Below are 27513 nucleotides of genomic sequence, written 5' to 3'. Positions count from 1 at the left end.
GATTTTCCAGGCAAGACTACTGGAGTGGGCTGCCATTTCTTTCTCCAGGGGGTCTTCCCAACCCAGGGATCAAACCCAGGTCTCCCGCATTGCAGACATGTGCTTTACCATCTGACCCACCAAGGAAGCCCATATAAATAGGTTCTCATCTCTAGCTTCTGACCACAGCTCCAAAACTTCTGTTAATTTTTTAAAAGATAAATGTTCTAATGTTTGGTCTTTGACCCTGGTTTCTGACACACAGCTCCTAAATCTCTTTGAATTTCCTAGGTGATATCAGAGCATCACGCAGGAACTATGGATGGAGGTTTGTAACACTGTACGGGAGGCGGTGACCAAAACCATCCCCAAGAAGAAGAAATGCAAAAAGGTAAAATGATTGTCTGAAGAGGCCTTACAAATAGCTGAGAAAAGAAAAGCGAAAGGCAAAGGAGAAAAGGAAAGATATAACCATCTGAATACAGATTTCCAAAGAACAGCAAGGAGAGATAACAAAGGCTTCCTCAGCAATCAATGCCAAGAAATAGAGGAAAACACTTGAGATCTCTTCAAGAAAATAAGAGATAACAAGGCAACATTTAATGCAAAGATGGGCACAATAAAGGACAGAAATGGTATGGATCTAACAGAAACAGAAGATATTAAGAGGTGGCAAGAATCCACAGAGTGTGTTAGTCGCTCAGTCGTGTCCAACACTTTGTGACCCCAGGGACTGTAGACCACCAGGTTCCTCTGTCCATGGAGATCTCCAGGCTAGAATACTGGAGTGGGTTGCCATTTCCTTCTCCAGGGGACCCACCCAACCCAGGGGTTGAACCCAGCTCTCCTGCATTGCAGGCACATTCTATACCATCTGAGCCACCAGGGAAGCCCCCAATGTATCTGGTATAATGGAAGACTATTTAGCCATAAAAAGGAATTAAATTCTGAAATACACTACAATATGATGAATTTTAAAAGCACACTGAAAGAAGCCCATCACAAAAGATCTCATATTAGGATTCCATTTATCTGGAGTCAGAAAATCTACTGAAATAGAAAGCAGATTAGTGGCCACCAGGAGCTGGGGAAGGGGAAATGAGAAATTAAAGTTAAGTGTCCTTCAAACTGTGGGCAGAACACAGAAGAACTACACAAAAAAAGATCTTCATGAGCCAGATAACCAAGATGGAGTGATCACTCACCTAGAGCCAGACATCCTGGAATGTGAAGTCAAGTGGGCCTTAGGAAGCATTCCTACAAACAAAGCTAGTGGGAGTGATGGAATTCCAGCTGAGCTATTTCAAATTCTAAAAGATGATGTTGTGAAGGTACTGCACTCAATTTGCCAGCAAATTTGGAAAATTCAGCAGTGGCCACAGGACTGGAAAAGGTCAGTTTTCACTCCAATCCCAAAGAAAGGCAATGCCAAAGAGTGCTCAAACTATAGTATAATGAACTTTCAGATGTTCAAGCTGGATTTAGAAAAGGGAAAGGAAAAGGCCAACATCCGTTGGATCACAGAAAAAGCAAGAGAATTCCAGAAAAATATCTACTCCTGCTTTATTGACTACGCCAAAGCCTTTGACTATGTGGATCACAACAAACTGTGGAAAATCTTAAAGAGATGGGAACACCAAACCACCTGACCTGCTTCCTGAGAAATCTGTATGCAGGTTAAGAAGCAACAGTTAGAACTGGATGTGAAACAATGGACTGGTTCCAAATTAGGAAAGGAGTCTGTTAAGGTTGTATACTGTCACCTTGTTTATTTAACTTATATGCAGAGTACATCATGAGAAACACTGGACTGGATGAAGCACAAGCTGGAATCAAGACTGTAGGGAAAAATAATCAATAACCTCAGATATACAGATTACACCACCCTTATAGCAGAAAGTGAAGAGGAACTAAAGAGCCTCTTAATCAAAGTGAAAGAGTAAGTGAAAAAGCTGGCTTAAAACTCAACATTCAAAAAATGAAGATCATGGCATCCAGTCCCATCACTTCACGGCAAACAGATGGGGAAACAGTGACAGAGTTTATTTTCTTGGGCTCCAAAATCACTGCAGATAGTGACTGCAGCCATGAAATTAAAAGATGCTTGCTCCTTGGAAGAAAAGCATGATCAACCTAGTCAGCATACTAAAAAATAGAGACATTACTTTGCCAACAAAGGTCCATCTAGTCAAAGGTATTATTTTTCCAGTAGTCACATATGGATGTGAGAGTTGGACCATAAAGAAAGCTGAGCACTGAAGAATTGATGCTTTTGAACTATGGGGTTGGAGAAGACTCCTGAGAGTCCCCTGGACAGCAAGAAGATCAAACTATTCAATCCTAAAGGAAATCAGCCCTCAATATTCATTAGAAAAACTGATGTTGAAGCTCCAATACTTTGGCCACCTGATGAGCAGAGCTGACTTGTCTTCTGGAAAAGACCCTGATGCTGGGAAAGATTGAAGGCAGGAGGAGAAGGGGACGACAGAGGATGAGATGGTTGGATGTCATCACTGACTCAATGGACATGAGTTTGAGTAAACTCTCGGAGTTGGCAATGGACAGGGAGGCCTGGTGTGCTGCAGTCCATTGGGTCTCAAAGAGTCGGACACTACTGAGCGACTAAACTGAACTGATGGTTACACGACACTGTGACTAGATTAACTCATACATTTTATGGTGGCTAATTTTATGTTATATGAATTTTACTTCAATAACATACACAGGGACTTCCCTGGCAGTCCTGCCCTTCCACTGCAGAGGTGTAGGTTCCATTCCTGGTCTCCCAGGTAGAGGAACTAAGGTCCCACATGCCTTGAGGTGAGGCAAAAAACAAAAATGAAACACACACAGACACACCCCTACAAATATAGCAGTAAGAAAATACACAAAATGACAGTAATAGTTGGAATAGAATGCTGAAACTAGGAGAAGTTGTCCTCTATATGCTTAACTTCACGTTGTTACATTGCTTTAGTAAGTATTCTAGTTTTTATTTCCCAAAATAGAAAAGTACACATTTTAAGCTAACGTTAAAAAGAGTGGGAAGTAGGGAAAGTATTTTTTTCCTGCATTAATTTTTAAAGAATATAATCAATTCCCTACTTCTGGCTACAAATAGCAAAGATTTATTAATAGAAATGTATCCCATGATACTTTTTTTTAAATAAAGAAATAGGGTCAAAGTTCTGGCAAAATCATTTATCTAAAATATCTCTATCTCTGAAGCTGAAGTGAATTTGCTCAGTCGTGTCCGACTCTTTGCAACCCCGTGGACTATAGCCTACCAGGCTCCTCCATCCATGGGATTTTCCAGGCAAGAGTACTGGAGTGGGTAGCCATTTCCTTCTTCAGGGGATCTTCCCAACCCAGTGATTGAACCCAGGTCTCCCACATTGTAGGCAGACTCTACCGTCTGAGCCACTCTATCTCTAGATCATGGCAAACTCAAACATACACTAATGTCAAACTTGGTTCACAGTGTATTAATACCCACGTGTGTGCATACTCAGTCGCTGAATCGTGTCCCCATGGACTGCAGCTGGCCAGGCTCCTTTGTCCACGGGATTTCCTAGGCAAGAATTCTAAAATGGGATGCCATTTTCCTTTTCCAGGGGATCTTCCAGATGCAAAGATAGAACTCACTTCTCCTGCATTAGTAGGCGGGTTCTTTACCACTTGGCCACCAGGGGAAGACCCTTAATACCCATACATATAGTCAAAGTACACAACAAGAGGGAAGAGCTGTAGTGACCAAATTCCCAACACAGTATCTCCATTATAAAATACCAAAGCTTTGTTAAGTTTAAATACAATAAATATATCCATAGTTAAATGTAGCTGGCACCATCAAAATGACATTAATATTTTCCAAAAGCCTTAACTTTTGGACACAAACTAAAAATTATAAATTAGGCTCTGATACTAATTGATAAACAAGAAAAACAAGTCTCCTGAATACTAAAAGGTGAGAGCAATAAACAAAAGGTTGATTACTCAAGAAATGTCCAAAAGTAAGTCGGAAAACTAAGTTCAAATGGAAATCCATAATAACATTTATGAAGCAATCTTAAAATTAAAACTCCTCTCAAGTATCAATTGCAAGACCTGGTCCCAATCACTTATCTGAACGTAAGTTCGAACCAAGCTCATCATTCTCCATACACAGACCAAGTTTTCTGTCTTCCACCAAAGCGCCTCTCTACACGTGACCTATCCTAAAGTTCAGTTTAGATACTACTTATATTCATCATAGTTCTGTAGAGAAACAGAACCAGCAGAATGCACATATATAGACACAGAGAGATTTAAGAAACTGGCTCATCTGAAAATCCAAAATGTGCAGAGTAGGCCAGCAGGCTGGAGACCTGAAGAAGAGTTGCAGTTTGAGTCCAAAGGTGGTTTCCTGGTAGCATTCTTTCCCTCTGGCTCAGAAGAGGTCAGTCTTTGTTCTATTAGGACCTTCAACCTGACTGGATGAGGCCCACCCACATCCCACATCATGGGGGAGCAAATATGCTTTACTTAAAGTACAATAATTTAAATATTAATCTGGTTTTAAAAAAAACAAACCTTCAGAAACATCCAAAACATCTGACCAAATATCTGGGCACTGTGGCCTGGCTATGAGTGGGCTTCCCTCATGGCTCAGAGGGTAAAGAATCCACCTGCAATGCGGGAGACCTGGGTTCGATCCCTGGGTTGGGAAGATCCCCTGGAGGAGGGCATGGCAACCCACTCTAGTATTCTTGCCTGGAGAATCCCCATGGACAGAGGAGCCTGGCAGGCTATAGTCCATGAGGTTGCAAAAAGTTGGACATGACTGCACAACTAAGCTCACAATGGCCCAGGCAAAGTGACATAACACTAGCCATCACCCAACTCTACCAGTAATATTCCCAGGTGCTGTTAACATATTCTTCCTGTAAAAATCATATAGCATTCTACCACTGTATATAGTGACCTTTTTTAAAATCGAAAGATCTTCAGGACAAAGATTTGTATCCTTGCAATTAACACAAGTAGCTAACACAGTGCCCTAAATAGTGCTGACATTTGAATATTTCTTGAATAAATTTCACAGTGGAAAAAGCTATTAAGTAAGCTATTTCCAAAATTACTGAGCACTGTTTAATACCAAAGGAACTGAATTAAACTACACAATAAACCTACTTAGAATAAAATGGGAAAATGACTATTTACAGCAAAAAGAAATAACAGCTGGACATCAATAGAATGGGAAAACAGAAAGTATAGCACATGGATTAAAAAAAAAACCAGCATATAAGCATCAAGTGGGGGTTAGGGAGAAGTGCTGAAAAGCTACATTTGGGGGCTTCCCTGGTGGTCCAGTGGTTATGAATCTGCCTTACAATGCAAGGGACACCGGTTCAATCCCTGATCCGGGAAGATCCCACATGCCGTGGAACAACTAAGCCCACATGCCCAGAGTCCATGCTCCACAAGAGAGTAGCCTTTGCTCTTCAGAACTAGAGAAAGTCCATGAGTAACAACAAAGACCCATCACAACAGCTAAGGTAAAATAAATAAATCTAAAAACAAACAAAAAGCTCCACTTGGTATTTTTATTTTCCTTACATTTATCTTTAAGTACAGTTCTTAGTGCATATCCAGTATGCTATACAAACTCTTGCTGAAACTATTTGAGATTCTACATATTTGGAATAAGCTGTTATATAAGGGTTTAACACAAGATTTAATTAAATACTAAAAGATCTTCATTTATCAACTCTCTCTTCTACAACACAGTATCCATAGACCCTGAGAGCAGGATAGTGGTAAGTGGGCTCCAGATTTTTTTTTACTTGGGTGGGGAGATTTAAAACATAAGATTCCACAGGGCTGCTCTTTGAAATCACGTCCCAGCTTTTAACTGCAAACCTCCACTTCTGGCACACCTTGTACGCCCTGCTTTGGTCCATTCTTCACCCTTATCCACACTGCTTTCTGTTAGGGTCTAATACTGCGCTAAATAAAACCATCTGTCTCCAGCCTCCGTAATCCTTTCCTGTACGTACTTCAGACCTGTCCTCCCCAACAGTGACTTTACTATTGACCTCTCTGCAGTATTCTCAATCTCCTCAGCGTCACAGGCCAGTCACTGGTGACTCTACGATAACAGAGTTCATGGCCCAGATAACTTTCTCTCACCTTTTCAAACATATTCTTAAAACCAACTCCTTTATCACTTAATTCTAAAAGTGAAAGTAAACTCCTCTTTGACTAGAAAGACTCCAAATGATCTCATCCTTCTCATTAATACATTTCATATCTTCACTCATTCTCTCCCCTCTTCCTCACAGTTTTGGGGGAAGAAAGACTTCTACATTTCTTTCAGCCCAAAGTCATCTTCCATGATTATAGACTTAAGACCCTGCAACTTCACTTGCTTCCTCCCAGTGGATTATTAATATGTGCAGATTTACTCAAGACATACCTTTGTTCAACCATTAGCATTTCAGATTGAGTACAAAGAAATAATGACTAGCCTAAGAATTTAGAAAGAGTGCCAAGAAGAGAGAATTATAAAACCAAAAGGCACTTTGATAATTTAGATGGTGATACAAAACAACAGCAGTGGTAATGCAAAACACAAAAATTAGGACTTTTTTGAAATGGCAAACAGGAGAGATCCTGAAACAGCTCTGTAAAGCATAGGACAGCAAAAGTAAATACTTACTTATTAATTATTAATACTTATTATTACTTCCTAATATGAGAGAATAAAATATCCTCAATACCATCTTCATTTATCATAGTGTCCTTTCCTATAAAACGTCAAGTTCAACCACTCATTTTCTGACGAAGGAGACTTTTCAGAAATAATAATCCTTCATGTTATCAACAGTTAATTTGTTAAGCACAAAGGACACAAGGAGGGAAAGATGTTGAAAACTAGTCTATAGCGAAAAATAAGAAAAGGTTGCTAAGCACAAAAAGAAAACAGAAGATAAACTGCAAACACAGAAGATGCAACATACAGTTTCTGACCAGGGTAACTGGGGAAGGCTTTGAAGGGGTGAGGATGCTCAAGTAGCATCTAGAAGGATAAACCTGATCCCTCTTGCTCCTTTCCTAATTTTGGTGGATAGGAATCATTATAGGTACTATCATTCAATACTGTCAGCTCCAATTGTCCCTCACTCACAATTTTTGCACAATGCTGTCAGCATAAACATCCTACAGCTGGACTCTGACAAATCACTTCATTGGCTAAAAACTTTCCAGGGATCCTTACAATCCATCTGATAGCTCAGTTGGTAAAGAATCCACCTGCAATGCAGGAGACATGGGTTTGATCCCTGGGTTGGGAAGATCCCCTGAAGGAGGGAACAGCTACCCACTCCAGTATTCTGGCCTGGAGAATTTCATGGACTATACAGTCCATGGGGTCACAGAGAGCTGGACATGCCTGAGCAACTTTCACGTTCACTTTACAACCCACCAAGAAAACTGACTTGTTAGTGTGCTATTCAAATGACAAACTGAATAAACTAAGATAAATGTAGCAGGGGAAGAAAAATAAAAGGAGAGGAAGGGGCCTGCGTCTGTTATTGGATACATTTTCATTGGGACCTTCCAGAGCTGTTGGTTCTCTTTCCTTTGTGACTTTGTGTTCACTTTCCTGACAGACTGCAAAACTCCCCGTGACCTAGGACTGGACACTTCTTCCTAGACATCCTCTTCCTGTGGCTAACTGTGACTATCTGTCAGGCCCTACCTCAGCTGCTGGGTCCTCAAGAACCCTGTCTCTGGCTCTTTGGTTTCCTAGAATATAGCACAGTGTCTAACACAGAGTCATAAAAGGTGCTCAGCAATTCTCCTGAATGGATGTAATAAGCCCCAGGCATGTACAAGCTGCTCTTAGGCTCCCTGTGCTCCGTGCTGTCTTTGGTGTGGTAGGTACCTCTGCTCCTAAATGTGCTGAGGTTTCTCCAGAATCTCTAGTTTAACCTCACCAGAGTACCAGGATCGGAGAGAAGTAGCTATCCACCTAGATGTGGGAAATGCAAAGGGGGCTTTGGAAATCTGGCCACTGTTGAAACAAATTTCAAGTTAATCTTCCAGTTCTGACCTCTATCTTCACCCAATTACTACAGCCCTTGTTTTCATTGCATATGATGATGCCAATTCCTGAGACTTTTAGGAGTTTGGGTACAAATCAGGTTTACTTCTTGGCTTTACCCACTGCCTCTTTAGTCTGCAGCTAAATTCTGCTAAGAAGACATTTAAACTCAAAAGACAAAAACTTTTTCACCCTTCAAAATTTTGTTGCTGTTGTCCCCTTTCCAATTCTACTTTCTCTTTTATGGGTTTATGTGTTTTTTAAAAAATGCCTTCTCATGTAGTTTGAGTTAAGACTTATAAACAGGAAGAAAAAGGAAAAGCAAGTCCAATTTGCAGTCTAAATTTAGCCTCAACCCTCTAAGCTGCTTTGTTGGGTATTCTTTCTTATGGTTGGATTTTTATTTTAATCTCCCAAAGATATAACCAATAGGGATATTAAAAATATTTTTAAAAGCAAATTGATTAATTAAAAATAACTTTATCCAATAGGAGTTAAAAAATAAAACAAAAAACACTGGCGTGAAAGAGAAACTAATCTGAGAGTTGGACAAAGACAGCAAATTTACTAGGTTAAAGAAACCTGAGTCTTCAGATTTACAAGACCCACTGAAATCACTCAGGAAAAACACACTCCAGTGTGGCAATATTTCAAAACTCCAAGAACTTCCAGAGAGAAAAGTGAGAATCAAACTGGTATCAGCAACACCAGAATGTTAGAATACAATAATCCAATAATTTAAAATGTCCATATGAAAAAACAATCTGATTCATAATAATATAGCCAGTCAATCAAGCAATCAAGAAAAACATAGATTCACTAAGAAAATCTGCCACCCACACATGCCACCTTTTTTTTTTTTAATGACAAAGATGCACTTATGCAAAACTGAGGGGAAAAGAACCAACTAAGTCAACATGGTAAACAAGAAACAGGAACCCCTGCATGTCTCTGAACAGACTGGACAGAGATAATGCAAAGTAGTAAAGTAGCAGAGGTGGTAAGAAGTAAAATTCTGCATATATCTTGGAATTAGTTGACGAGATCCAAAACACGTACTGTGAGAGAAATTTAAGGATGACTCAAAAGATTTTTTTATCTTAACCAACTAAAAGAATAAATTGTCAATTAGAAGGAAACGACTAGATGAAGAAATAGGTTTGGGACATATTGAATGGGAGGTGCCTAGCAGACATCCTTCCAGGTGGAAATATCAAGGAAGCCGACGGATACACAAATCAGGAGTCTGCAGGGTGGGGTGGGGGGTGGTGGTGCAGGATGGAGACAATAATCTATAGACAGCATCTGAAGTCATGAAATTCAGAATGAAATCAAGAGAAGAGTGCACATGATAAAACAAGGAAATAATCTGTAACTAACACAAAAGAAAAAAGAGAAAGAGAAAAAGACAGTGAAGATGTGAACTAAGCCCTGGTCCCCTCCAACAATGGGAGAAGTAGGAGTTGAATCACAAAGGAGACAGTGAGGTCTAAGAGAAAACTAGGATGACATCAAGTGAAAAAACAGCCAGAAGCAGAAGAGATAGATGGTGCAGTACACTGCTGACCAGTCAAGTAGACTGAGGGTAAGAACCAGCCACTGAATTTGGCAACATGGAAATCTTTGGCAACCTTGATATAGACAACTTCTTCAAGGAGTTTTGGTATAAAGGGAAGGAGAGAGATGGGGCAGTAGATAGAAAAGAGTAACTGCATTAAGAATAACAGTGTTTTTGTTGTTGCTGCTGCTGCTGTTTTTAAGATGGAGGAAATAACAGCATATCTGTGAGTAGACAGGAAAGGTCTGGTAGAGAAGGAGAAACTGAATATGCAGGAGAGGCTGTTGGAGCAATGTCCTTGAATCATCAAGAGGGGATGAAACCTACTGTACAAATGCATGGGTGACCTTAGGAGAGAACAGTTTATCTAAACAGAGAAAAGGAGAGGTTTGGGACAGAGGCAGGTTACTGGGTACATATGGGATGAGTTGAGCAAAATTCTCTTCTGTTTGCTATTCTCTCCTCAAATAAAGAAGCAGCAAGGTTCACAGGCTGAAAGTGAAGATGGGGGAAGAGATGATAGAAGTCTGAGGAAAACAAGGAATGGAATGGTCATGTACAAAACCGGAATGAATGGAGTAAGGACATACAATATATACAATATATGGGAAGTAACCATGACTTCTGGGCTTAGCGAACATAAATGTACAGTGAAACTGGCCAGCATGTCTGTGCTGATATAATCAGGACTGTGAGGTTTGTACAAGAAAGAGGGAGGGGGAAGGGGGTTGACAGTATAAGCTCTGTTCTGACCGTAACAACTCCTCATGGAATTAAAACAGGTGGCAAAGTTATAAGGAGAGTGTGGGTCAATGAAAGGTAGTAGGATCAACAGGCTGTAGGCTACAGTGGATCTGAATGACTGATGGAGATGGGTTACCTAGACAAAGATGGAGACAGTGGCTGGAAATAACAATGAGAAAGCTACTCTATTAAGCACTGTAACAAACTAGTTCACTTCTGGTATTATCTCATTTAATTCTGAGAATGACTCTGAAAGATGCATGTCACTATCCTTACTTAAAATATAAAGTTAAAGCTGAGATTAAATTACTTGTCCAAGGACACTACTAAGTTTTCCAACTGGCCTTTCAGGTCACATTTGCTTAGAAAAGCAAACACTGCACAACACTAGAATAAATCTTTGTGAGTAAAATACTTCACAGACTAACTCACACTTGATCCATTAAAAATTTTACTTCACTGATATCCAGTTCTTAAAATAGCTAACTGAAGTACTACTTTAAAGTATTACAGAGAAAATAAAAGGTAAATTGCTTCCATAGAGATCACCTTTTATCATGGAGTAATAAATTCAAGTTAAACTATCTACAGTTACTGCTATCACTACTTCAGCACTGAGTTAAATACAAAACTCTTGCTATGTGTCACACAGGTAAGATCTCTTTACTCTTACTATTTCTTTTCTTCTACTATTATTTTCCTCAGGCTTTATGCTGTTTTCTTTACTTCCAATTCAGATAGTCATGTCTTGGGACATCCCTGATGGTCCAGTGGCTTCCCTGAGCACCCAATGCAGGGGGCCTAGGTTTGACTTCTGGTTAGGGAACCAGATCCCACATGCCACACCTAAAGACCCCCACAGACTGCAAAGACTGAAGATCCTGGTGGTGCAACCAAACAAAAGAAATAAATATTTTAAAAAAGAAAGAAAGAAAAAGAAAGCCATGGCTTTTCTTACTGTACTGGAAAATGTACAGTTAATTTCTGGCACCTGACCTGAGACTCTCAGAATTACCAAGAATTTCTGTGGACTATGCAACAACAACAAACTGTTTCCAAGGCTCCAACTTCTGGCAATCTCACTAAATAGGGCAACCAAAAGAAATTGTAGCACTAAGTTTCACTAGATCTTTGCTGTTCCTAAGTAGTGATTTTGTGAATTGCTAGATTCAGATCCCCCAAATTAGAGAGAAGGCAAGAAATCAATAAAGCACTTCACGGGCATTTCACCCAATAAAAGCTCTCCCACTCTCTCTGGAGTTTATGACTATGTGGATAATTAACAATCAAGAGGTGAGTAAGCTATGCCAATGGGCAATATCATTACCCACTTACCCACCAATTTACCCACTTTTATATTCCTCCACCAATCACTTGATTCTTGAAGAACAAACTGTTTGTTTGAAAAGCAGCTGGCTTTTATAATCATTCTTCCTCACAAAGTCTCTCTTACTAATTCAATGGCAACATGATTTTCATGTTAAGGGTTTATTAACCAGGTACAGTTAACTAAATGCATGTTAGATAAGAATTTTACTCACTTTTGTCTATTTAGTTTATTTTGGCCACTTGATGTGAAGAACTGACTCATTGGAAAAGACCCTGACGCTGGGAAAGACTGAAGGCAGGAGAAGGGGACGACAGAGGATGAGATGGTTGGATGGCATCACCAACTCAATGGACATTAGTCTGAGCAAGCTCCAGGAGTGGGTGATGGACAGGGAACTGGCATGCTGCAGTCCATGGGGTCGCAGAGTCACGACTGAGTGACTGAACTCAGTCTATTTTACTTAAATACTTTTAAAATCCACATATATAATGCTTATAGGATATGTGAATTTCCTCCAACTTTGAGATTCCCACAATGAGAAACCTTCAAAAGCTATGTTTCCTTTCATTTATTCAAATATTTACCAAGGGTCTGCTCTGTGCCTGGCACTATTTCAGCTGCTGAGGACAGAGCAATGAATGAGACAAAACCCTTGCCTCTACAAAGTTTCCATTCTGTGGGGAATCTCTTGGTATCCAGGATCTATTATGTGTTTGGGTGTCATATTCACAAATACAAGTGCATATACAATTGGAAGTATCCTACAAACTACATCATCACTGTGCAGCTCCCTCAAACATTCTGAATTGATTCTTCCTTTAAATTTTAAATGAAAATTATAATTAAGCTTGAGCCATAAGGTGAAAAACTCTGTCTCCCCAACAATGTCATTTATATCATGCATGTCTTAAGATTTTATCCTGGACTTCTCTGGTGGTACAGGGGATAAGAATCTGCCTGGTGTGGGAAGATTGCACATGTCACAGAGCAACCAAGCCCATATGCCACAACTGCTGAGCCTGTGCTCTGAAGCCTGTGAGCTGCAGCTACTGAAGCCCAGGCACCGAGAGCCTGTGCTCTGCAGCAAGAGAAGCTACTGCAATGAGAAGCCCGTGCAGTACAGTTCGCAGTAACCAGAGAAAGCCTGTGCACAGAAAGACCCAGCACAGCCACAAAAAAAAAAAAAAGATTTTATTCTCTTATATTCCCATTCTCCAAAATTTCTTACTCTTGGTGGAGGGAACATACTTTATGTATTTTAATTTTAAAGAGATACAACTGCAAACATTTGGAGATATCCCCAAGAGACTTCTATAAGATTAATAAACTAAAATGCTAAACAATTCTCATTTATTCATTCATTTAATAAATATCTGTTCGTCCCAGGGGCTCAGACAATAAACACATGCAAATAAAGATGATTACATGTAGGTCATGAGCAGTACTAGAAGAAAAAAAACTCAGACCCATGATAAAGACCTCAAGAAACAAACAACAATCCAGATTATCTATTAACATACTTATACTGACATTAAATTCTTCCTTACTTCCCCTTAAAACTTCCTGACATTGATTTAGAAGATTCCAATGTATCAAAGTTCATCAAACTTACCTCAATTTCACTTTTATAGAACTAAAGCTAGTCTGTGAAATCTCTAGCAGAAAATAAAAGATAACACCTATTTGGCAGTACCTCTGGCATTGGGCTTTTGACTACATACAGTGGGACCATACAATTTATTATCCAAACTGCAAGATTTTCAAGAGAGAAAAAGCATGTTTTAACAATTTCACCAAAATAACAGGCACAAACAAGGACTTTTCACCAGGGCAAAACAGGCCATATGGTCATCCTAATTATATACTACATCAAACAGAGCTAGCCCCAAATATTAAGAGTATTCTATAGTTTCAGATGGATTTAAATTTTAAGTAATATCCAAGTAAAGAAACTAAATTATAACCTGGACCATATAAGCCAAGGGACTTCCTTAATAAATGTAAATATTTAAATACCTCACAACATACACAAAATCATTACAGGGGCATCATAGTTGAAAAGATAATCAAAGTAAGTCCATGACCCTTGGGTAGGGAAAAGCTCCTTTAAAACAAAAAAAGGACAAGAAACACTAGTCACAATTGAAAAGAGTGGTAACATATTTACAATAAAAGCAAGAACTTCTATCCACCAAAAGAAACCATTAAATGGGAAAAGATACTTGAAACAAATATATCCAGCAAAGGATTCATATTCTGATACTGAACTCAAGAAAAACAACAACATGCATTTCAACAGGAAAATGGGCAAAAGATTTCAAAGGCACTTCATGGAAGATGAAATCCAAATGACCAAGATATGAAAAGGTGTTTACCTCACTAGTAATCAGGAAGATTAAAAACCAGGTACAAATACATACCCACCAGATTGGACAGAACTAAAACACCTGATACTAACTAAAATACCTGATTGGATAGAACTAAAATACCTGATAAAAGTGGTGGTTACAAATATTACTGTTGGTGAGAGATGTGGAACAACTGTAACTCTCATATACTTTACTAATAACTGAAATAAAAATTAGTAAACAACTACTTAGGAAAACAGTTTTTCATGATCTAATAAAGACATACTCCCCAGGATCCTGCAATTCAAAGTACACAGCATAAAGAAAATTACATAAACATCTATCAGTAAACTCAAACACAAAGTTATTGTTCATAATTGCTCAAAACTGTAAACAATTTGAATAGCTTCAGAATATCCAAAGCAACTGGAGAAATAAACAAGTTATATGCATGACGGAATACTATATATAAAGTTCAAAAAGGGACAAAACTCTTATCATTCAGAGATGTAACTTAAGTGATAAGACGATCAATGTCAGAATAATATTTATATCTAGCTTAAGAAGGCAGCAGTTGTTGATGAGAAGACGCAGGAGTGGGAGACTTGTGGGATGTTGGCAAAGCCTGTCTTTCCCTGGGTGGTAGTTACAAGGACCTTTGTTTAAAAATATTTCATTTTTATCCACATATCTTTACAACATATGTGGTTATATTTCACACTGAGGGGAAAAAAAAACACCTCTCTCTAAAGGGGAAAAGAATTAAAGTCCTAAATAGAATTTTAAGAATGTTAAAGAGATAACTCAATTCATAGTTTAAAAAGAGTTAGCAAGGATCTCTAAATCCAAATACATACTGTATTCTAAACACACTGTATTCTAAAATCCATGAATGAACTTTTGGTTTCATCGGGTAGACTGCCACTCTTCATCCAAATTTTGAAAAAGGTGGAAATTCAGATTATCAAATTACTCAACAAATCACATAAATTCTAAAATCTTAACACCAAACATCCCACTTCTAATTCTGAAATCTGAAATAAGTACCTGGTTGTTGACTGCACAGTTACAAAACAGTTTTAGATTAGAAACTGCCAAGTAGAATAAAACCCACATTTGGTAACTCCAATTTTTGCAAACACAATTCCCAAACCTCTGTTATACATTCAACAACTCAAATTTCTTTAGAAAAAAAGAATATATTACGTACGTGGGATTACATATCAAAGCCATGAGAACAGACATAAATTAAATCAATGATTAAAAAAGACTTCATTGCTATATATATGTTTTTAGGTTCTTGCATAAAAGAATATATTTATAGGTTTTTGTTTTTAAAAAGACAAATGAATACATTAGAAATCTTTAAAATGCATAGGTTCTTTTCTTTGTAAGAAGTAAAGGTACCACAGGAAACACTGATAAGTCACTAACCTGGCAAGAAACCTTCAAAGTCAGATTGGCCCAAACAATGCTTTTTTTAAAAAAAAAAAACAAAACTATTAAACCACTTTAATGAGAAATACTATTTTCAGCTTGTATGTGGCTCTCATCAAAAACTTCAGAGGGCCCTTTTCACAATTCCACAAAACCATAAAAATTAAAACTATACAGCTAAATATGCACGCGGGTGGGGGGAGGGACGGGTGGGAGAGGACAGGAAAGAAAATTTAGAGAAAATAATTTTAAGACTCCCTACCTAGATAGAAAATTTGTCCCAACAAGAGTGTTTTAAAAAGGATGTACGAGGGAATCCAAAAAGTATCTTTAAATATTTGCGTGATACCGTGAAATGACTCTCCTATCGGTCAAAGACTAATCTTTTTCTTAAAAAAGATTTAGAAAATTTTCTTCCTATCGCCGGACTTCTCTCCTTACCATGCTATTCTTAACTCTCCCAGATGTGTCTGCGAAAATGACCTTAGTTATCTTGCTTCCCTCTCCTATATGTTCCCAAAACTTGTGAGGTTTCTTTTAAGATCAGGAGCTAAAGTTTATTTTTTTCCTGGTTTCCTGGCGGAACAAAAACCAGACTTGTGAACGGAAACAAAACCCACAAGACTGGGCGATGGTACGTACTTTGGGGTGGACACCTTCCTCCCCGACCCCAGAACTCTCGGACCCAGAGTGCCTCCACCGGGGTCGGTCAGCGCCCACTGACCACTTAGATCTGCCCTGGGAAAAAGGGACACTGAAAAAGCTGGCACCCTTCTTCCCAATGGCTTTCCAAAAACAAGGCCGAAAGGAGAGCAGCAAACATTTGAAAGAGATGGTTGCACAACAGGTTTGGAGAAGGATTCCGGTTTAACAGGTAAATACCACACAGGAGACAAGTGGGATGTGATCTGCTCCAGGTACCAATGGCATTTCGAGGCCGTCTGCGTCGCAGGGGAAACCCAAAGTTTGGGCACATTACTTAAAGTTCACCTGAGGAATATGCAACGAATTGAAATTAAAAACGCGAGAAGACGGGCGCTGGAAAATCAGCAAATCAGCGCTTTAAACTCAAGCTGGGCGGAAAAATTCTTTGAATACTCAGGCTTTGTTTGGTGATTAAGAAGACAGAACCACCGAATTTCGGAGTTGGAAGACGCGTATCTCCGTGTTCTTCGGCCCGTTCTCGGACTTCAGGGCTGCCCCGCCCGGCCCGGCCGCGGTCCTTAGTCCCCGGATCGAAGGCGGAAGCCTGGGAGCCCCGGGGAGGCCGCGGCCCGCCCCGGCCCGCGACGCTGGGGCCCGGACGGAGGGAAGGGAGCGGCCCCCCAAGGAGGACGGTGGAGCGGGGAGGGAGCGAGGAGGTCGCGAGCCGAGAGCTCGGCGCAGCCCCGAGCGCCCGGCCCGGCTTCCCACCCCGAGGCCCGCCCCGGCATACCTTTGGCGAGAGCTACGGTAGAGTTCTCGGTGTCGATGGTGTAGAGGATGCCCTCGTAGCGGATCTCCGCCTTGGAGATAAGGCTGATCTTGCTGCCGATGTAAGGGGTGCCCCCGCTCATGGCGCCGCCGCCGCCGCCGCTCCCGGCCGCTCGCAGAGAGGCAGATCCCACGCCGCTGTGGCCGTTCTGCTCGCCCACTTGCTCGGTCGGCGCCTACAGCAGCCGCCTCAGACCCAACATGGCGGCAGCGCCGGCTCCGCTACCCTCCCCCAGCCTCCCGCCCTCAAGCCGCGGCGCGGCGGCGGCGGCGGCAGCAGCGGCGGCGGCGCGGGGCATGCTGGACGAGGAGGCCGAGGTCTCGCGAGACTCGCCTGGCGGCCGGTGGCACAGGGCTCCTTCGCTGCCTCGGAAGTCCTAGCAGTGCCGCTTGGCCTGGTCTGTCGCTGTCGTTCCCCGAGGCCTGAGAGGAGATCTAGGGAGAGGCCAGGAGCCTCGGAATGTAAGGATACTGTGGGCTGGCGTGGCGCCGCGCGCGGTCCTCTTGATCTCCGCTGTGGCCCACGCCATTTCCAGACCCTTTTGTAACTTGTCCTGAGTCCAGTTTCATTGCAAAAGCGGATCCCTCTAGCTAGAAAGTTCCAACGTGCCTCGAAGCTCTTGGTGAGCACCTCTGAGACCTGGTCATTTTCCTTTGGAAGCAACTGAGCCCCTCATGAAGCCATCATTACAGCATCTGTCACCCAGCGAGTTTCCCCTCTACTCCCCTTCGCTGCTTCTAGACGTGGGATTCTGTCCAAAGCTTTCAAATGGTTCTCATTGCTTTCAGTGCCATTGCACACAGGCCAAACCCTACTGTCCGCAGTTTTGTTCAGTTCTGTGAACTCTGGATTCATTTAAGCCATAGCATTGTTAACTTAAAAAAAAGCTCAACCTAAGCGTGAGAATTGTGCTTTCTTCCGGTGTGGGGGGTAGGGGGTCGTTTGCTGAGGACTTAAGTCTGGAGATAGCCTCTCAGCTCTGAGGGACTGCTCGGAAGAAGTAAGGGAGGAGCCAGGACATATAGGAGTTTTTGAAAAACAGCAAAAACAACAAACCCAGGTAGTTTAACATCAAAAGATTACTCTTAAACCATACATCTCAAGCTAATGAATTCAACACTTTTCTGGGTATGGGAAGAAGTTAGAGTCTGGGCTCATTGAAATCATTTCCTTAACTATCTAACTTTAGTAAACCTTTTCTCCATCCTGAATCCCCTCAGGGTTCACAGTTGGGTGTGACTACAGTGGCTGATGGCTTGAAAGCTGCCAAATCGTTTGTTTACTTACATGTCAGGGGACATCCACAGCCTCTTCAGCATCTTTAGTTGAATTTCTAATTGGCAAGTTTGTGTGTCTGAAGATTTCCCCTCTAAACCTAATCTTGCCGCTCAACTGTTCATCCTTATAATAGTGGGACTTCTCACTCAGGCCTGTATCTGTTCTGACTGCAAAATTCTGTCCTTTTCAAGTATAGACTGTATCCTGAATCTGATCATTTCTCACCATCTCCACCCCTGCCCTACAGCAAACCACCCAGAATTATTGAAACATCCTCCTAGAAGACCCTTCTACCTCTGCTTTTGTCCCCCTAATTCTCAACACAGCAGCCAGAGGGATCTTGTTAAGATCGAAGTTAGATTGTATCCCTCCTCTACTCAATACTCCTCTCCCCAGTGAACTCATGTCACACAGGATGAAAGCTAGCTAGACTCCTTACTTTGCCCTATAGAGACATACATGATTTAGTCCCTTGCTTCCTTGCTTCACCATTCTGTTCTAGCCATCCCCTTTTCACTTCAAACTTGCCCACTTCATTCAGATCTCTACTCAGATGTTGCTTCTGCAGATGACTCTTTATTGTCCTGTTTATTGTGATACCACCTGAATCACTCTACATACCCTTGCTCTGCTTTCTTTTTATTCATAGCGTTTATCTTCCTCTAATTGTTTAGTCGCTCAGTGTGTCTGATCTTTTGTGTCCCTGTGAACTATAGCTCACCAGGCTCCTCTGTCCGTGAAATTTCCCAGGCAAGAATAATGGAGTCAGTTGCCATTTTCTTCTTCAAAGGATCTTCCTGACCCAGGGATTGAACCCATGTCTCCTGCATTGCAGATGGGTTCTTTACGGCTGAGCCACCAGGCAAGTCCCATCTCTCTCGAGTATGTTTAATTGGGTCTCTCTATCCCCTTCACTAGAATCTAAACATTTTGAGATAGGGATGTTACTCTGGTCACTACTATATGATCAGAACCTAGAACAGAGCCTGGAACAGAGCAGCTTTTCAGTAAGTTGGATGAAGGTGGATGAAGGCAGAGCATAGGTCGAATGTGTGGGGAGCTGAGTGAACAAATGGTGAGAAGTCTGGCAAGGAACAGAGAGGGAAGCAGTACAGAAGACTAACAGCTGTGTTGGGTCTGGTTCACAGTAGCTTCAGAGGAAGACTGAAATACCTGCTTCAGTACAGGATTCCTCCCAAGGAGCTGAACTCTTAGTTCCTCCCACTTCTAGGCCTGGGACCTAGATTATCTTCCATGCTCCCCGAGTGATCTCATCCTTTTTCATATAGTAACGAATTCCCAAATTTACATCTTCATTCCAGATCTCTTGACTTCCAGGGTCACACTAGTACTTACTTTGGACACAGTTGCTTCGGTGTCCCTCAGGCACTTCCAACTCAACCTGTTCAAAAATATATGCATCTACTTCACTCCCCCAAATAAACCTGCCCTTTATCCATGCTCTCTGTCCATATCACCGGCCCCAGGACTCACTCAGGTGTCCAGTCTTGAAATTAGAATCCTTATCTGACTGTACCCAGTCAATCACCAATCTTGCTGATTCTATTTTATGTTTGCAGTTCACGGCTTCCTGCACCCTAGGGCACCAGGAACTGTGCATAAGTGCAGCTGATCAGTGTGATAGCCCATAGTGTATTACGCATGTGAATCTCTAACTTAGGTACGAGAAAAAGACTGAGAAAGTAGCACCTTTCACTACCATTGTTTCTGAAAACCCAAGTCCCATGTCGCTCCCCTGCTTAAGAGCCATCAATTATGTCTGCTGGCCTATGGGAAATAAATAAATAAATAAATAACTACCTCTCCATTGAATGTTTTCAACAATAGAAAGTCTAGAATTTCTGCATTGGAGAGGCAGTCAGTTTGGAAGAGGAGATGAAAAGCATGGGAGGCTTGTCCAAAGTTATGTTTCTAGGTGGCACAATGTTTTTTTAACTTATATTTGTGTTTGCTTTGTTATGCTGGGGATTGAGTAATGGAGAATATGGGAGAAACAAGGTTCCTGCACCTCACTGTCTTTGGGTGTGCCCACGGTTATTCGTTGCACCTCCCAACATATTTTCTGTGTGCCTTAGGCTCTGGCTGTGCTGAATTCAGTGCTTCTCAGAACATATGTGTCACTCTCCCACCTCTAAGCACTCCTTTGTCTCCTGTTTGATACGAAAGCCTCTTTATTCCATCTCCATGTGACAAACAAGACTCAAAATCACTTTCACAGTATATATAAAAATTAGAATAAATCAAAGACCTAAATGTAAGAGCTAAAACTATAAAATTCTTAAAACAGGGGTCCCCAGCCTCTGGATTGTGGACGGGTACATCCTGTCAGATCAGTGGCAGCATTAGATTGGAAATAAGAGCACAATAACTGTAATGCACTTGAACCATCCCCAAACCATCTCTTCCCCCCACCCTGGTCTATGAAAAGTCGTCTTCCAGGAACTGATCCATGGTGCCAAAAAGGTTGAAGACAACTGTCATAGAAGAAAACATTGGGGTAAATCTTCTTGACCTGGATTAGACAGTGATTTCTTGGCTATGCCATAAAAAGCTCAAACAAAGGAAAATAGGTAAATTAGATTTCATAAAAATTAACTTTTGTGCTTTAAAGGACATTATCAAGAAAGTGATGAGACAGCTCACAGAATGGGAGAGACTTTGCAAATCATAGATCTGATAAGAGATTCAGGATATATAAAGAATATGTAAACAACTCTTACAACTAACAAATTATAACACATTCAATTGAAAAACAAATTTCCCGATTAGACTTTGTAAACTATCATGGAATACAATATTAAAAAGAATGTATGTATATGTATGTATTACTTAGCTATACAGCTGAAATTAGCACAACATTGTAAATCAACTATACTTCAATAAAAAGTAAATTTTTTAAAATGGGTAAAGGATTTGTATAGACATTTCTCCAAAGAAGATATACAAATGGGCAAAAAAAAAAAAAAAGCACAGAAAAAGATGTTTAACATCATTGATCTTTCAGTTCAGTTCAGTTCAGTCGCTCAGTCATGTCCGACTCTTTGCGACTTCATGAATCGCAGCACGCCAGGCCTCCCTGTCCATCACCAACTCCCGGAGTTCACTCAGACTCGCTTCTATCGAGTCAGTGATGCCATCCAGCCATCTCATCCTCTGTCGTCCCCTTCTCCTCCTGCCCCCAATCCCTCCCAGCATCAGAGTCTTTTCCAATGAGTCAACTCTTCGCATGAGGTGGCCAAAGTACTGGAGCTTCAGCTTTAGCATCATTCCTTCCAAAGAAATCCCAGGGCTGATCTCCTTCAGAATGGACTGGTTGGATCTCCTTGCAGTCCAAGGGACTCTCAAGAGTCTTCTCCAACACCACAGTTCAAAAGCATCAATTCTTCGGCACTCAGCTTTCTTCACAGTCCAACTCTCACATCCATACATGACCACTGGAAAAACCATAGCCTTGACTAGCCGGACCTTAGTTGGCAAAGTAATGTCTCTGCTTTTGAATATGCTATCTAGGTTGGTCATAACTTTTAGGGAAATGCAAATCAAAGCCACAATGAGATGCCAATTCATACCTTCTAGGATGGCTAGTTATTATAAAGGTGGACAAGAACAAATGTTAGTGAGGTTGTGGAAAAATTAAACCCCTCGTACAGTGCTGGTGGGAGTGTTAAATAGTGCACCCTGTTTGGGAAAGTTTGACAGTGCCTCAAAAAGTTGAACAGAAGGTTACCATATGATGCCACTGTTTCAATCCTGGGTATATAACCATGATAATTGAAAATACCTATCCCACAAAAAACTTATATGTAGATGTTTATAGCAGTGTTATTTATAATAGAGTGAAAACAACCTAAATGTCTCTTAGCTAATAAGTGGGTAAACAAAATATATATAACCATTCAATAGGATGTTATAGCCACAAAAAAGAATGAAGTACTGGTACATGCTACAACATGGGTGAACGTTGAAACTGTTATGCTAAATGAAAGAAATCAGACACAAAAGCTACATATCATATGATTCCATTGATATGAAATGTTCAGAGTAGGAAAACCCATAGAGACATAAAATAGATTAATGGATTAGTGGTTGCCAGAGGCTGGGGGTTATGGCTGGGGTCTAGGAATGGGGAGTGACTGCTAATAGTTTCTCTTTGGGGTGATGAAAATGTCTGGAATTATTAGACAGTGGTGGTAGTTACACTACATTGTGAAGATTCTAACTTATACACTTGAAAAAGTGAATTTTATGGTATGTGAATTGTATCATAATAAAACGTATATCTCCTCATTTTATGACTCTAAAGTTACATGGCAAATGGGCACAGGTGTATAAGAGAATATATATATATAATTCCATATAGTTGATTTGCAAAACTAACCTGTTAGTTTCAGGTATACAGTAAAGTGAATCAGTTATGCATAAGAGGATATTTAAGATAAAAAGCTAGATACAAACTTGTATGAAGACTTCTTTAAAAGAAAAAAACCAGGCAGCGTGTTAAAGCAAGAGAGTAACAATTTCCAGATGCTACTGTATCAAGGTATTACATATAAGATTTTATGGTAATTTTTTCCCCTCTATTAGTTAGGCGATTCAGAGGAGGCAATGGCAACCCACTCCAGTACTCTTGCCTGGAAAATCCCATGAACAGAGGAGCCTGGTAGGCTACAGTCCATGGGGTCGCTAAGAGTCAAACACAACTGAGCGACTTCAATTTCACATTTCATTTTCGTGCATTGGAGAAGGAAATGGCAACCCACTCCAGTGTTCTTGCCTGGAGAATCCCAGGGACGGCGGAGCCTGGTGGGCTGCCATCTATGGGGTCTCACAGAGTCGGACACAACTGAAGTGACAGCAACAGCAGCAGCAGTTAGGAGACGTGCTCTGGCTATCTATTGCTATATAACAAACCACTCTAAAATTCAGTAATTTAAAACAATTACCTTTTGTTATGTTTCACAAGTTTTTGGAAGAGGCATGACTAAATAATTCTGTTTCATGTAGCATCATCTAGGGTTATTGAGTGGCCACTTGCCTGGTCTAGCCGGTCCAAGATTGTTTCATTCACTTGATTGGCAGGAATGCCTAGAAGGCTGGGACTTTCATGACACCATGGAGCAACTTTACCAACTTGGCCTGTCAATTATCTTACTTGTGTCAGACTTATTTTAAGTCTCTCTTAACTAGCAGTCAAATGCATTTCCTGAATGATGCAAAAAGAAAGACAAATGCCTGGGGCAGTCATTTTACATCCTTTGGAGGAGCCGCATCTTAGGAGTTCTAAACTCAGCGTGTGTGTCACTTCATCCCTCTCAGAAATAGATATTGAGTCAGGAGCGAAAGAGGTTTATTGGAGGTAATTCCTGTGAAAGGTAAACGGGAGTGGAAGCAGGATGGAGCAAGTAGAATTTGCAGATCTGACCAAGTCTCAAGTCAGTTTAACAGGAGGCCTGGAGCAAAGATTACTTTTTAGAATAGACCCACATCAGACAGAAACTGTCAGGCCTTAGGACTCCTGCTGTCACTGGTCTCAGCTACCCAGGAAAAGCATGGACTTATGAGCATGGACTTGGGTTGAAAGCTGTCCACTAAACACACTCCTTGCAGCAGCCTTGTAAATCCTTTCTTTCTTTCCTTTTAAAATTTTTATTGGATTACAGTTGTTTTACAATGTTATGTTAGTTTCTGCTGTACAGCAAAGTGAATCAGCTATATGTATATGTATATCCCCCCTTTTTTGGGTTTTCTTCCTATTTAGGCCATCCCAGAGCATTGAGTTGGGAGAAGGCAATGGCACCCCACTCCAGTACTCTTGCCTGGAAAATTCCATGGACAGAGGAGCCTGGTAGGCTGCAGTCCATGGGGTCACGAAGAGTCGGACACGACTGAGTGACTTCACTTTCACTTCTCACTTTCATGCATTGGAGAAGGAAATGGCAACCCACTCCAGTGTTCTTGCCTGGAGAATCCCAGAGCCTGGTGGGCTGCCGTCTATGCGGTCGCACAGAGTCGGACACGACTGAAGCGACTTAGCAGCAGCAGCAAAGCATTGAGTAGAGCCCCCTGTGCTATACAGTAGGTTCTCATATGTTGTTGTTCAGTCACCAAGTCATGTCCAGCTCTTTGCAACCCCATGGACTGTAGCATGCCAGGCTTCCCTGTTCTTCACTATCTCCTGGAGTTTGCTCAATTCATGTCCATGGAGTTGGTCATGCTATCTAATCATCTCATCCTCTGCTGCCCTCGCCTCCTTTTGCCTTCAATGTTTCCCAGCATCAGGGTCTTTTCTAATGAGTCAGCTCTTTGCATCAGGTGGCCAAAGTGTTGGAGCTTCAGTTTCAGTATCAGTCCTTCCAATGAATAATCAGGGTTGATTTCCTTTAGGATTGACTGGTTTGATCTTGCCGTCAAAGGAACTCTCCAGAGTCCTCTCCAGCACCACAGTTTTAAAGCATCAATTCTGGGTGCTCAGCCTTCTTTATGGTCCCACTCTCATATACATACATGACTACTGGAAAAACAGTAGCCTTGATTATATGAATCTTTGTCAGCAAAATGATGCCTCTGCTTTTTAATACACTGTCTAGGTTTGTCATAGCTTTCCTTCCAAGGAGCAAGCGTCTTTTAATTTCATGGCTGCAGTTGCCATCCTGCAGTGATTTTGGAGCCCCCCAAATAAAATCTGTCACTGCTTCTTCTTTTCCCTTTCTATTATCCATGAAATGGTGGCACCAGATGCCATGATCTTACTTTTTTGAATGTTGAGTTTTAAGCCAGCATTTTTTCTTTCCTCATTCATCCTCATCAAAAAGCTCTTTTTTAGTTCCTCTTCACTTTCTGCCTTTAAAGTGGTATCATCTGCATACCTAAGACTTTGATATTTCTCCTGGCAATCTTGATTCCAGCTTGTGGTTTATCCAGCCTGGCATTTCGTGTGGTATACTCTGCATATAAGTTAAATCAGCAGGATGACAATATACAGCCTTGTTGTTCCTCTTTCGAAATTTTGATCTAGTCAGTTGCTCCATGTAAGGTTCTAACTGTTGCTTCTTGACCTATGTTCAGATTTCTTAGGAGGCAGGTAAGGTGGTCTGGTATTCCTATCTGTTTAAGAATTCCCCACAGTTTGTTGTGATCCACACAGTCAAAGTCTTTGGACAGTCAGTGAAGAGAAGTAGATGTTTTTCTGAAATTCCCTTGCTTTCTCTGTGATCCAACAGATGTCAGCAATTTGATCTCTGGTTCCTCTGCTTTTTCTAAACCCAGCTTGTACATCTGGTTCTCTTTAGTTATCTATTTTATACATAGATCTGTAAATATGTCATTCCCAATCTCCACAAATCCTTTCTTGAAGCAAGTAAAAAATTAGGAAGAGTCAACAGTTCCCTGGGCTGCCCTGGTGGCTCAGCAGTAAAGAATCCACCTGTATTGCAGGAGACTCAGGAGACGTAGGCTCAGTCCCTGGGTGGGGAAGATTCCCTGGAGGAGGGCATGGCAACCTACTCCAGTATTCTTGCCTGACTAATCCCATGAACAGAACATGGGGTCTCAAAGAGTCACATACGATTGAAAGGAGTGAGCACGAGCAAGCTGCAACAATTTCCTGAAGTCTTTTTCTGTGATCACATCGTACTTTAGCAAGTGTTAGTGAATTTGATCCCCATTTAATAAGTTTCTCTTCTGTAAAACTTTATATTTATACAGTAGAACTTCTGAGATTTTGTATTTCTTCTATCAATTTCCCTGTTTTTTAAAAAAAGAAATGTGATCTAACTTGTGGAATGTATTGGCATTAACTTATTCATAACATCCTGTTAACAAACTTTTAACGTTTGTAGGCTCTGTAGTGATGTTTTCCCTATAATTTGAGTCTTCTTTCTTTTTTCCCTCTATCAGTCTTGCTAGAGGTTTATTAGTTTTATTAATCTTTTACAAAGAACCAGATTGGGTTTTGTTAATTTTATCTATTGTTTGTTTTGCATTTTATTGACTTCTGTTATCTTCATTATTTCTTTCCTTCTAGTCATTTTGGTTTTAATTTGCTGTTATTTTCTCAGCTTTTTAAGGTAGAAGCTTAAATTGTGGGTGTTAAAGAATTCTTCTTTTCTAGCATAAGCATTTAAACCTGTAAGTTTCCTTCTAACAACTATCTTGGCTGTATTCCACATGATTGATATATATTGTTTTTATTACTGTTCAGTTAGAAATGTTTTCTAATTTCCCATTATCATTTCTTCTTTGACCCATAAATTATTTCCAAGTGTGTGGCATAATTTCCAGACATTGGAGAATATCCCAGTTGTCTTTTGATAATAATTTCTCATTTATTTCCATCATGGTCAGAGATTATGCTCTGTATGCAGTCCTTTTAATTTATTGACACGTTTTACAGCTCGACTTCTTAATGAATGTTCTATAGGCACTTAAAAAGAATGTGTATTCTGCAGTTATTGAGTGTAGTATTTTATAAATGTTAAATTGGTTGAGAATGTTCTTCAAATATTTTGATTTTTTTTTTGTCTGCTTGTTCTATCAATTACTGAGAAGGGTATGTTAAAAACCTCTATGAGTATATATTTATCTATGTTTCTGTTATATCTATTGGTTTTGTTATTTAGTGAATGCAGTTTGGATTGTTACTCTCTCCTGATGAAGCAACCCTTTTGAAATGTCTATGAAAACAATCACTATGAAATACTTTCTTTCAGGTGATTTGCCTGATACTAATAGAGCTTTCTCATGACTAGTGTTGCTTGGCATATCTTTTTAAATCTTTTGACTTTCATCTATCTGTATCCTTTTATTTATAATGTGTGCATTGTAATAGCATACTAAATGTTTTATTTATATTTGATTTGACAAGTCCTAACTTTTACTTGGAATATTTAGTCCATTTATATTTAATGTAATTATTGATATGATTACATTTAAGTTTGCTATTTGTTTTCTTTTGTTCTTCTTTTGTTTTGTTCTACTTTTTGTCTATTTGTTCTTTTCTGCTTTCTTTGGTATTAATCAGATAATTTTTATTGTTCATTTTTACCTCCTCTACTGGAAATCTAGCTCTACTTTTTTGCATTTATATTAGTGGTTGCCCTGGAAATTATAAAATGCATCCATAACTTACTATAGTCTAGGCTGAATTATCTTTTTATTACTTTATAAACAATGTAAGGACCTTAATATAATTCTATTTACATCCTCTCTTTGTATTATTATTGTCATATATTTTACTTCTATGTGTACGCTCCCACAAGA

General features: G+C 40.3%; 1 protein-coding gene across 12 annotated transcripts in view; it reads right to left on the bottom strand.

Annotated features, from left to right (window-relative positions):
• Nucleotides 1–17164, bottom strand: part of LSM14A (LSM14A mRNA processing body assembly factor) — a 53297-nt gene extending 36133 nt beyond the window's left edge. For all 12 annotated transcript variants that reach the window (XM_068993434.1, XM_068993431.1, XM_068993433.1 and 9 more), the window contains exon 1: nucleotides 16918–17164. In XM_068993434.1, the coding sequence (XP_068849535.1) occupies nucleotides 16918–17038 (121 nt within the window). In that variant the 5' untranslated portion in view covers nucleotides 17039–17164. The remainder of the gene's footprint in view (nucleotides 1–16917) is intronic.
• Nucleotides 17165–27513: the final 10349 nt, after the last annotated feature.

The sequence above is a fragment of the Capricornis sumatraensis genome, chromosome 20 (assembly GCF_032405125.1).
Source record: "Capricornis sumatraensis isolate serow.1 chromosome 20, serow.2, whole genome shotgun sequence".
Lineage (NCBI taxonomy): Eukaryota > Metazoa > Chordata > Mammalia > Artiodactyla > Bovidae > Capricornis > Capricornis sumatraensis.
The sequence above is the reverse complement of the archived record's forward strand: the minus strand, read 5'-3'. Positions and strand labels throughout refer to the sequence as shown.